The sequence below is a fragment of the Lates calcarifer genome, linkage group LG13 (assembly GCF_001640805.2).
Source record: "Lates calcarifer isolate ASB-BC8 linkage group LG13, TLL_Latcal_v3, whole genome shotgun sequence".
Taxonomy (NCBI): Eukaryota; Metazoa; Chordata; class Actinopteri; family Centropomidae; genus Lates; species Lates calcarifer.
In genome coordinates, this window is record NC_066845.1 from 17,305,046 (window position 1) to 17,317,563 (window position 12,518).

The 12,518-nt window shown below is 41.5% G+C and overlaps 2 protein-coding genes across 2 annotated transcripts; both read right to left on the minus strand.

Annotated features, from left to right (window-relative positions):
• Positions 1–1,527: 1,527 nt before the first annotated feature.
• LOC108878028 (uncharacterized) lies at positions 1,528–2,505 on the minus strand. Its single transcript, XM_018668324.1, has one exon. The coding sequence runs from the start codon at positions 2,503–2,505 to the stop codon at positions 1,528–1,530; it is 978 nt and encodes a 325-aa protein (XP_018523840.1).
• Positions 2,506–4,734: 2,229 nt separating this feature from the next.
• vsig8b (V-set and immunoglobulin domain containing 8b) lies at positions 4,735–9,498 on the minus strand. Its single transcript, XM_018668263.2, has 8 exons — positions 9,349–9,498; positions 8,926–9,005; positions 7,068–7,237; positions 6,720–6,921; positions 6,315–6,467; positions 6,081–6,203; positions 5,744–5,882; positions 4,735–5,644 (listed from the first exon to the last, which is right to left on the minus strand). Exons 2-8 carry the CDS (start codon positions 8,996–8,998, stop codon positions 5,401–5,403), a joined length of 1,104 nt encoding a protein of 367 aa, XP_018523779.1. The 5' UTR covers positions 8,999–9,005; positions 9,349–9,498; the 3' UTR covers positions 4,735–5,400.
• Between the last annotated feature and the right edge of the window lie 3,020 nt (positions 9,499–12,518).

Genomic DNA, 12,518 nt, shown 5'->3' on the forward strand with positions numbered 1-12,518 from the left:
GGTTAAGATTTTACATAAGATGCAATACAATACATTGTTAAAGATTTCAAACCTTTTTGGCTTGTGACCCCTTCCAAGCTTTATCTAGTTGGGGCTCCTTACTGCATCATTTCACCAATGAGATATTTACTCTCAACTTTGCAGATGATTTCATTTAAGTAGCTGTTTTCAAGACCAAAGAAGTAAAATTATCGAATATTTCTCTTGAAATCTTAATACAAAATACAAAGCAGTTGAAACTAGCTCAATCTCCACCAGCTACAAGTAAAATGCTGGCTACATATGAATGTAAAAGCTTTAACAATCTAAAATTGTTAGAGGGGCCATTTATTTGCTGAAATAGTACTTTCATTTTTGATGCTTGAAGTACATTTTGCCATTAATACTTTTGTACTTTGGCTTAAATGAATTTTTCGATGCAGGACTTTTACTTGTGATAGAGCATTTTTATACTGTGGATGATCTAAAAACTTCTCCAACTGCTGTCATTTCCAGAACAAAATGTCTAAAGAAATCATGAATATTGCAACATGTTGGTCAGTATTTTGTCATATTGAGCTGGAGGGATCCTGAGCCTCTATGTGGAGTGGGATTAGTTGCACTATTGTATCTCTGCTTTGAACCTCACTAGGTGGTGCCAGAGGGTGTGAACTAATGGAGCATTGCAAAGAAGTCTGCTGCATTTTTTTTTAAAAACCTCTATTTACTCAGGGTAGGTTTGCTGGGCATGAGTGCACTTTTCAGGAACGCCCAGCTTCACACCCCCACCCCCCGCCGCCCCCCCACACACAGTTATAGTTACACACCTGGGACCTGTCAAGTGCAGGCACACACACTTCTGTTGAGGACCAGTGAACAGGTACACAAGAGAAGGCGGTGATTATAAGTGCTTTTCCCAATCAAGTTTATTTTTTTCTCTCCTGACTGGTGCAGGAGTTTGGGCCAGTGGCAAACCTCCAGTTACAAACGCACTCCCAGTGTCCCAGCTTAAACCATCTGCAACATGACTGAGGAAAAACTCTTAAAACCTCTGTGATGAAAAAAAAAAAAGAACTCAGGTTATGCGTATACTTTCTTGTTTTATTAATATGCTCTGTACTCTCACCACAGTCACATGTATTTTTTAACATTTTTAGATGGGTACGAAGTTACATCATGTCCAGGCAACCATGCCTGCAGATCTATTTTACAGGCCTGACTATTATTTGTGCTAATGAAATATTAATATTGATAGGTACAGTCTGATGAGTGTGTGATTTGGATGGTAAGGAAGGTGGTTACCTGGCTGCTGTGATCTGTGCACCACTTGAACAGCTCTCTCTTCCCTGGTCTTACCAGCTAACACAGCTAAAATACCTTACTGATGTGAGGAATTGTAATATATGGTGATACAGCAGGACAGTAGTCATTACTGAAATTGCTAGCACAAAAGATAAAAGAATAAGTTACTTCAAAGTTTTTAATAAGTTCAGACAATGACCAATTGATTTCAGCACAAAGACCTTCAGTGCGAAACAAATTGGCTTTTCACTTTTTAACTTTTTCAAGAGTGCTGGGTTTAGCTTTTTGTTCTGGCACCTTCAGACAAGACAAACATGGATATTCATCCAGGCAGACATTAAAGTCATGTATCAAGGCTTTCCAGAGGGTCTTTTTCCCATAGATCAGCACCATGGCGGCGACAGTCGTGTAGATGGACGTGAAGAAGAACGTGAGCATGATGATGTTCTCGTGCATCACAGCTATCTTGTAGTTCACGTACAGGTCGACCACGAGGAAGACAGCGAAGACTGCCACCAGAGACAAAGCCATCTGGATCACCCTCATCTGAGAGCCCAGCTTTGGGGCGTGAGCTCCGTTGGTGCTGGCTTTCATGTTGCGGAGATGGATGGCCAGGTGGATGGAGAGGGAGATGCAGCATTTCGTCATGAGCACCCCCGGCAGCACATCAGCGAGGAGCAGATAAATGACTTCATAAATCTTGCCGGTGCTGGTGTCGGGCATCAAAACCCCACAATCTTTGTTGTCCTGGGTGCTGTTGTTGGCGTGGAACACCACGAGCATCGGCATGCAGGTGCACAGGCCGCACAGGGGGATGAGAAAAACCCCCAAGGTCACATGCTTGAGGATGATATTCTGGATCTGTGTGTAGCAGTGATTAGGTGTGTTCACCAGCTTGGTGCTGTAGTAGAATGTGAGGAAGCTGGTGTCCCACATGATGGTGAACTTGAGGCTGAGGATGAGCAGAAACATGATGGTGTAGGGCATCTGAGCGATGTGACACTTACTGTCCACCTCGGCCATGGTCATCCAGAAGTAACAGACCAGCTGGTGAAACATGTCAGCCACTGACAGAGCCATGATGATGGTTTCACTGGGACTCCATTTCTTATTCTGCCTATAGTTTAATAGACTCATAAAGGAGATATAAGCATTGAAGAAGACAGTTGTGACAGCAAACAGACCTGTCAATGCCCAGAGCAACACTTTACTTGCCCCATACATAATGATAATCTTTACCCCAAACACATCTGCAGTGTAAACTTTTATGAGAATAACTTAATCTTTAAACCTCTGTGTGCCACTCAGCAGTCTGTGTGGGGTTCTGAAGTGTTTTGTTTTGCTGTGTTCAAAGAGATGACAAGAAGGCAGAAAATTATGCACACACACTCCAAACCAGACGATTCTTCATTTCTGCCACAGAATGGAATCAGTCACAGTTTGTCACTGGGGCCTGGGGAAAAAGATTCACACATTTAGCTTTTGAAATACATAAAACGAATCCAAATAGGCTCAATTAAAATCTATTATGGTTAAAGATATATGTGAAATCTGCATTTTAGGTGGTCATATGCAAAAGAGCAGCTGGGGTAAGAAGGTTAGAGCAATTACGGTAAGAAAAATCTTCCATTTTTACCTCAGACAAGGCTCCCTTGAGTCAGATAAGGCTTTTTATCACTCTGAATCCTACTCAAGGTTTCTCTTTGCCTGCTCGTCGTCACAATACGTTGTCTGACTCAATACCTTTGGCTGCAGCTTAAGAATCCTTTGTTTTGTTTTGTTTATCCAAGCATTAAGCCTAGCCTGGAGTTGTCTGCAGGATGCACACAGCAAGGTGAAGTCCTTGGATTTAAGTGTTCCTTGACTGGGATTTATATAGGAGTGTTAGATATGATTTACATTGGTTAAGACCGCAGGTGGTGGTGGTGGAGGTGTATTTGCATTGACATAAGGATGGGCAGGATCTGCGCTCATTATGGATATCCGGTTTACTGTATGTTGATCAGTACAGCATGACACATGCAAATGGTTATTCCTGCAGCTTGGTCGCATATTTACAAACACCAAACCGCACATGCACACACACACACACACACACACACACACCAATTTACCTGATAAGAACAGCAAATCACCTTTGAATCACCTTCAGGAGACTTGCAAATGGAACACCTTATCACTGAAGTTTGTGCCGTAGAGGACACTGACTTTGTGGACATACATTTAACATGATGTCGACTCAAATTATATTTCACTTCTTAAAATATTTCCTCTTTGTTTGACTAACATACACAGCTATCTAATAAGATCCTAATTATATAAGCATTCAACATGGCTTTCTAAGGTCTGTATCCACAGTTTTCTCCACAAATAACACCTTATTGTAATGAATAGCTAATATACCAAACAATCCAAAGCCAGATTTCAAGGCAAAATTTTGTCTTTTTGCACAATAGCATAAAAAATCTCTTTTTCATACTCAAGCTCTTTGAATCTAGATGTGAAAACACACTCTGCCTTTGCTTTTTTTTTTCAAATAATTACTATGCTAACCCTGTTAAAAGTTCTGTCTTCTAAGAAAGTTATTATTAAAGGAAGAGATTATGTGGTTTCCGACTGAGGTTGGCAGACAAGTATTTGTAATTAATTACTGTGTCCCCAGTTCATGCATGGATCAAAGGACAGACTTGTACATGCACATAAAAAGGGGGCCTTTGTTCACAGAGAACTGGTCCTGCTGATGGATGCACACTTCTTAAAAAGTTTGGAATTGAGCAAACAGAGAGATACAGACGTGGATATGATACAGAGTGCAAAGTGCTGCCGGGTTTTAAGAAAAGCTAATTTAAAAGCGAGAGAAGCGTGTCTGAAATTTAAAGTCTAATAATGATGCTTTTTATTTCTACACTGTTTTCAGTCAAATGCCCAGGCTCAACTTGATTAGTGCAGGATGCTCCCTTCCCTTAATGGGAGCCCTGGGCAGAATGTATTACTGAGGGCCCACCAACCTTCACCACTTCTAGTGGGTCTTATTAATTCAACATACACCCTCTAAAGATGGGATCAGGCCAATACAGGCTCTTTTGAAGAGAGGTGGGGCTGCAGGCACAGTGCTGACTCTGCCTGCTGACAGTGGCATCTGCAGGTTAGTGCCTCAGCTACAAACTGTTACTCTAATAACTACTTTACTGGCTGATTTGCAAGAATTGGAGAAACAAACACAAACAAGGTAATTTTGTGGCGCTTTGTTCTGCAACAAGTTTCCAAAAAGCAAATTCATATAAGAGGATCAGATGCAAAATTGACTTCACTGTCTCCCAATATTCTGACTCACAAGCAGCTTAAAGTTCGAATTCATATTGATCCATTTACAACCCTAAAAATATCCAGTCTCCTAACTGTAAGATATGAAATTTGTACATGTTTATGCACAAGGATCGGGATCGGAACACCTCATTTTGCACAATGTTTATTTTTAATGATCTCTCCAAACTCTCCAATGTAACGACCCTCTCTAGCTAAGTTGTAATTGAACCTCTGGACATATAATTTAACTGTTTTTATACCTAATTTTGCATGTTAAAACACAATGTCTGATTTCATTATGATGCTAAAAAATACAACTCACTCAATTAACTTTAGTAAATGATTCCTCCCCTTGTTAAAAATTTTTTATTGTACATATTCAAAAAAAAAAAAAAAAAACAGTTATAGACTGATTGAGTTACATATGCGTCATAGAAAAAATAAAATAAAAATACACCATTTTTACTCTGTACATGTACCTACAGTTTTAGCTTAATCAGTATATAATAATGAGTTAGATTATGAGAACCTATTCTTGTTTTCAACAACAGTGATGTGGTACAGCGCATCATGAAAGTCAGCTAGTCGCACATTTATGTTTATCCCACAGCTGAGGTAAGAATTTGTGAGTCCCCAGTAGTTGTTTACCAGCACTCCCATTGTTCTCCACTTAATATTGCACCATTTGTCACAAACATACTATACAGAGAGAATTTTTTACAAGATGCTTTATCTTAAAAGTAAAAAGTCTTTTCCTCATAGGCTGTAGTTTTATATTAAAGATAGAGAGTCCTTGATGCATGTGGATTGTGGTTACACAGGGTATCCGTATTTATGGTCATATTGGAGATGAGCAAGTTTGCCCCCTGGAGAAGTTGGCGGTGACATCCCATTACTCCCGTCTGTGTAGATGACACCGTTTCCAGATTCATTGATACTGGGCAGGTGGTTCCCAGCAGAGCTGTAGTGCACCCCGGGGTGGGTGCGGTACCCCAACACTGAGCGGAAGCTGGAGTTTCTGCTGGAGGGTCGGCTCTCTGGGGCCGGGGCGTCCTCCCTGAGGAGACAAGTCACACAAGGTCTCAATCAGATGATCCAGTGATTTTTCTATTTTTTCATGCATGCTTTGAAATCTTTTCCAGCCCTGATATAATACCTTATTTCATTTGCGACCTCTTTCTCATAGCGACGCTTATGGCAGCAGCAGATCAGGAGCCAGATGAGAAGCAGGAGGAGGAGAAACAGCAAGAGAGCACCAATCACCGCTCCAACTATGACACCCACCTTGTTGGTTGCTGGAAGAAAGGACATGGTGCTTTAGGGTCCAACAAGTGCTGCTCTCATTCTTTAAATTCCATCTTTAGCAAGAGGTTTACAAGTGATTTTGCTGCAACATTCAAAACACGCAGAAGTAGAATAAAAAGGTACCTTTAGGATATAAGAGTTTTAAGTACCTAGGAGGATAAAATTAAATGATGATATCATAGACTTACGGTTATATGCACGCAGTGCATATTTGCACTGTGCACTGCCAACAGCATTTTTCACCTCACACACATAACTCCCAGTGTTGCTGTCTGTATGGTTCCTTATCAAAAGCTCCCCAGACTGTGGGTCTTAATGAAAGAAGACAGCATTCAGTACAAGTACATTATATAAATACAGCATCATGACTGTGTGTATCTGCTTTTAGAAAATCCTTTTTGTCTGTTAGGTTCCCTCCTCACCCTGGGTTGCAGTGGGTGGCATCGGACCTCCGCTCTCTCTCCTCCACACATAAGTGAGAGGAGTGGATCCCTGAGAGGATTTGCAGCGGAGGGAGACTGTGCCACCTTTCTCCTCGCCATCTTCAACCCAACACTTTGGCACCGATGGCGGAACTAGTGAGAGAAAATAAACACATGGCACAAAAACTTTTATTTATTTCTTTTTTTAGATTTATTCATCAATGCTTTGGCTCATTGAAGGACAGTTAAAGGTGTGAAAGAGCAGGTCTAGGTATGGCTACAGGGAAAGGTGTGATTCCCCGACTGACAGAGGGAGAGAAACTAGAAACAGCCTAAGCATTCTTCATGAATAAGAGCTTTGAGAAAATGAACAGGTAAAACCGGTAAAAAGGAATTCCTCCTCACCCATCACCACCAGAGTGACTTTCCGTGTGTCGACGCCCGGCGTCTTCTTGACCTTGCACTGGTAAGTGGCTGTGTCTGAGGGCCTCACATTTGAGACAGCGATGGAAGCGTCTCCCTGCTTGGGGTCCCCGATGAAGCTGACCCTCCGGGTGAAGCTGGGGTCGCCATAGTGGTGTGTCTGGCCTCCTGAATATGATAAGATCTGAGATGCAAAGACTGCATTGAGTGATCTTCAAAGCAGGTTTTTCCACTAACACTAACCACCACTATAGCTTGCTTAATGCATTCTCAACCATCCCAGACAGCTTTTTCTATGACATGTCTCTGTGTTCTCAAACATACACGCACCAGTTTGTCTTTCTGCGTCATGTCTGGACTGACGTTGGACCACTCAATGTCCAGCTCTCCTGTGTCTTGGGGGCCAGGGGTGAAGGTGCATCCCAGGTTGACTGTGTCATACTGGGGTTTTTGAATGGTCTGTGGCCCCGAGGATGTTATCTCCATCGCCTGTGTCACATCTGATGGGCCAGAAAAATGTTGGTCAGTTTTGTTCATCTCGTAACATACAGTTCTTCCTCCCCCTGATTTTCAAAACCATCTACACAGGCTAAAAGACCAACAGAAAAAAACTAATTTCTCTCTCTAGACGCATTAATATTTTTTCCCAGTTAATGACATTCAAGCTCTGGGCCTGTGCTCGTAAACAGTCTCAGAGTGGAGAAGGAGTGCTGATCTGAGTCTAATTGGCCTCTTAAGTCAAACTGAGGATTTGAGGGTTTAGATCTGGAATAGGAGTAAAAGTGTTTTTTTTTTCTTTTCGCAAAAACGAGTTACGTATTAATTTAAAACTCTCAAAGCTCATTAATTGGCAGAAGTATATTAGTAAATGATGATGAAAACTGAATAGATGAGCAAATATGAAAAATACACTCTACAAGAGGCAGTTAAAAGCTGTCTCGGTGTTGACACACACCCTTCTGACTCATTGTTTACAGACGTGGACTTTAATTACTCATGATAGCTTGACTTTTATAGAAAGAACTCGGTGCTGATTATTATCATTATGCGACAACACATTTCAACAGATTCAAGTCATTTATCTTGATAATACTGTCGTTCAGCTTCTCAGAAAATGTCTTCTCTTCTGTTTAACCTTCGCTAAATATCTAAATGGAGCATGCTGATAAATCAAATCAGCCTCTCCTTTTGACACTGCTCGTCATTAAATCCACTATAACTGTGTGAAAGCACTTTAATGCAGCTGCAGCAAAACAAAGTATGTCAGAGGTGCTTATGAAAGCCTGTAAATGGCAGATGTGATGAAGGGAGACTGAAAAAAGCTCAAATTAGTCAGTCAAATGTTTATAATGTGAAAACCCCCCTTGGGCAAAACACTGTGATCTCAGGAAGACATGTTTCCCGTGTGGAGAGGCAGCTAAACTAACTTTGCCAAGTGAGCACAGTCACTAAGCTTAATACAAAGAGCTGCAAATATTCAAATCCTGTGCACCTCCTCATTGGCCCAGACAATAGGCTCGGATAACACTTTCCTCTCGGTTCACTACTGGAACTGCACTGCAACTTAAAGAATTAATCAAGGGACCAAACACTAAACACTTCATCTAATGAGGTGGTGCAAAATGAAGATTTAGAAGGTTTTTGTTTTGCATGTACTCCGTATTTACAGTTTTTATTTTCACTCTGCTGCATACATTTGATTTAATTGTACTTCTGTTTTTTTTATGTGCTTTGTATATTAAACTCGGTAGCTTGGATGGAGGCCCGAGACTAATTTCCCCGCTGGGGACAGTAAAGTCTCTTAAGGTCTCACTTTACATATCCACACAGCAGCTTGACCCTCAGCAAAACAGCAAAAGAGGTATGAATGCTATGTGGGGGTACATGTCAGCCACCCGCATTATATATACATGGTTCAGTGAGTGTGTGCAATGCAGTTCACTCAGTAACATTACTGTCACATCATTGGCTGAGAGCAGAGAACTGGCCAGTGTATTGTGTGAATCACAGACTGGTATCACCCAGAGAAATACACCTGTTATGTTAGTGATCATACATTCTCCGCTCTCCATGTTCAGAATAGTGAAGTCTTACTGATACACGAGCAGGCAACAGGGGAAAAAGGCAGATGTGATATTTGCTACTTGTCAGAAAGCTAGGACACACTGAGGAATAACATTAGACTCACCTGTCTGCAGCTGAATTGTTACCAGAATCAGCACGACCACCTTTAGCCTCACACTTGTGAATACAAACTCCATCACAACCCTGAGAGCAAATGCAACATGACGAAAGAGTGTCATTTGATTTACTGTCTTCTGTCTTTGAATGTTTATATTTGAATCATAATTTCATAGGAATGAAAACATCTCTTCTGTAAAGTCCACCTCTCTAACACAGTTGCTTATCTTAAACCTAACATGCACATTGGAATGAAAGGATTACTCCTCTCTCTCTTTGTTCCCCCATTTGTTAGCGAAGGTCTAGGTTGAATGTGAAACAAGTAGAGGTTGGACAAACTGTTTATCTCTTAAGTACACTCTACTAAGAAAATCAAATGAGAGTTCTCTGGAACAATAAAGGCATAAGGGGAAAATAATTTTTGACATACCTTAAAGTGGAAAAATAATTGATAGTAAAAATATGTCCTTCGAGGCCCGTCTGTGCTTCAGTACTGGTGAAGCTTGCTTATTTTGTTCTCAGGTGAAACTCAGCAGCACTAACTATGGCCACACCCTCTCTGTCCATAGTGCATCTGTTGGCCACTCCTCAAGTTGGGAACATGTCCAAACTCTCACAGCACCAAATAACAGGTTTGTGTTTGTGAGTTGGAAACATGTTCAATGTCTTACATACTAAAATATAAGAATCAGAAAAGCACAAATAAATAAATAATAATAATAATAAAAACAAAAACAAAAAGTAAAAACCAACTTGTTAGTCTCCCTGTGGGTATTTATTATCTAACCACACAGTAGCTAAAGCCAGGGATTAATGATTACCTGCCTGTGTGGAGTAGTTCAGCAGCTATGTTGCTGCACTGCTTTTTTTTTACAGGCTGGTCAAGATATCTGTCATCTGTCATTCCATAATAGTGTGTATCAAAGCCTCTTGTGTGCCGTTGTGCCTCAGTACAGGATGTGATGGAGTTGATTTCTCAAAATTATTACATTTTTTTGTATGGCAGTTCTGCTTTAGGGTAGTTGAACAGTAATGCCACTTCTTTATGTGTGAATGGGCCTACAAATTGTTGCCACATTTCCCCCGACACACCCTCCTGACACACCCATGAAAACATACTCATTGTTGCAGTTGTTGCTCACAGACAGAGTGTGGACAATGAGATGTATGCAGATTTGTACTGTCAACACAGTGACAGATTTGCAAAGTGCAGAGTAACTATACTGCAACTGCTGCAGTGCTCAGGCTGTAAATAAAGCATTTTATTACACGATTAAGCTTATCACGGGAATCACAACTAGCCTGAGTTATTTGAAGCATCTCACATCCTCTTATCAGCTGAGAATGATTTACCAACATGGTAGTTAAACAGCTCCAGTGGACCTGAGTGGTTGTTGTGGTTTATTATATCATCTGTTCTAATGTATAAAATCTCACTGTGGCTGATGATCCTAAAAAGAAAAGAAAGAAATGTTTGAATTAAGTTAGATGGGCTGGTGAAATTGTTCAGTATTGACTGTGTGAGAGTGTACAGTATGGGATGTGAGCATGGAGCATGACGTTAGCCATTAGGAAACTTAAGTGCTGGGTTAATGCGATCCTGCCAATAATGTTCATTAAGGAGATGAACAAATTAGTTACGCTGAGGATGAAACATGATCAGGAAGCAAATTTGAACTCAGCACCACCACCCCCTGCTCTTTTGTTGCACTGTGTGTTTGCAAGTTACACCTCCGGCTTCATGCAGCGCGCATGAGTGACGCCATATCTATAAATCTGTGCATGAGTTTCTTCATGAACGATTCTGCTAATGTTAGGGCGTGTATGCGGTATGGCTGCTTTACCAGCAGGTGGTTAATTGCCTAACTCCTTCCCTCTGGTGTAAGAGGGGGTTCTGGCACCGGAGCGTTGCGCTGAACAGACTGCGTGACAGGACAAGGCGGGACTGAACAGACAGTACTGGGACACTGCACACGACCACCATTAAGACTTGAAGGAGAGAGAGTGTGAACAAGCATGATGAATACGTTTGTGATCACTGACCTGAATCTGCTGAACTTGTTGCGTCTCTTTCACAGCACCCTTTTTTCTTACCCAGTGCTTTCTTAATTACCCTACCAAACTTGGTAGATGAGGAGTAGCCAAACTGCAGCTTTGTCTTTACAGCCAAGGCTGGCTATAACCTCATCTATCTTCCCAGATTTGGCAAAGGAAGCCTAATCACACCACAGGGTAGAAGCAAACAAACCACCTTGACAGATGTCCAAATTACAAGTAAACAACCTAGCAGAAGAGGCAAACAAATGACCAAAACAGGGGAGGGGAGAGGCTACAGAAAGGCTGGGCTTGCCAGCAGCCATACTGAAATAGCACAGCAGCGTGAGTCACGGTGTGTCAATGTCAGGGAGCCAGTTAGGCACATATATTCGTCTTTTTAAGGTGGAACGCCACTGGGACAAGGATGGCGCTTCTGGCAGAGGGAGGCAGTCATTCAGCCCCTCAAAGAGCTACGTGAGAGGAATACAGCCAGCACACTGTGGGCCACACACCATATTCATGACCCCCCTGAATCCCAGCAATTAAATGTCCACTCTGACTGTGAAATTGATTTTTTTTTTTCTTCTTTTTTTCATTTTTTTCTCCTTTACAAGACAAGACATCGTTTTTCACAGATGTCCAGCCCATCATAAGTATATACTCTGCAGCCTGGGCTGTGTTAGTTAGACCATGCAATAATGAGTACAGAGGTAGCATCATTATAAGTGTTGTCAGTTATCATCCAGTTCTAGCTTCTGTCTTGTTATACAGTGAAACTGGTATGATTACTCCCCCTCTCCAAGCAGAGTGTGTTTTCAGCTGCTCCTGCCCTGCATGCTTTCTATGTGCCATGCTGCAGAATAAATAATAAAGCGGCAAATGAAGGGATTCCTCCCAGCCTCTGTAATTCTTTATCACAGTAAGTAACCTACTAAGAAAAGGGCACATCTCTTATCAAAGCATGCTTGAATGATGCTGGACACAGCTGGACAAAATCCCATTGGCTGCCTACAATGCCTCCATTCTGTAGAATTAATGATACTGAAACTAGTGCAACCAGAGACAGCATTATCATGATTTTATTTCTACATCTATAGCATTGAAAGGGGATATAAAAGAAAAAGAGGATGAGAGCAAAAGAGAAAAAGAGAGAGAAAGATTAACCTCAGTTCGAAAACACAACATCCCACACTACCTGGGCTGAAATCTGTGAAGGGTGAGCAGGGTTACTAAACTGAATAGGCACCAAGGACACAAATAGAGAGTGTTTTTGTGCCAGTAAATCACTTCCACACTGAATCTCTGTCCGCATGTGGACAATTATGGAGAGTTATATCACCAGCAGAGAGTCCATCTAACCAAGAACGTGTGCCAAAACCTTATCCTGTCCGTGCAGACAAAACACTTCCTGAGGATTGAAATTAAACAGGTGCAGTTAAATCCACGTGAAACAAGCAAAGGCTTGCCGGTCCTGCCTCATTTACAGCACGCTGCTCCTCGGGCCTGCCTAAACTTCTAACCTCTGAACATGAAAAGGAAGGGGCTCAATGAGAAATTCTGTAT

Coding starts and splice junctions, on each gene's coding strand:
- LOC108878028 (XM_018668324.1), bottom strand. CDS start 2,505: ATGTATGGGGCAAGTAAAGTGTTGCTCTGGGCATTGACAGGTCTGTTT.
- vsig8b (XM_018668263.2), bottom strand. CDS start 8,998: ATGGAGTTTGTATTCACAAGTGTGAGGCTAAAGGTGGTCGTGCTGATT. Junction 7,238..8,925: donor AACAATTCAGCTGCAGACAG/GTGAGTCTAATG, acceptor CTGGCCCATCAG/ATGTGACACAGGCGATGGAG. Junction 6,922..7,067: donor TGACGCAGAAAGACAAACTG/GTGCGTGTATGT, acceptor TTTGCATCTCAG/ATCTTATCATATTCAGGAGG.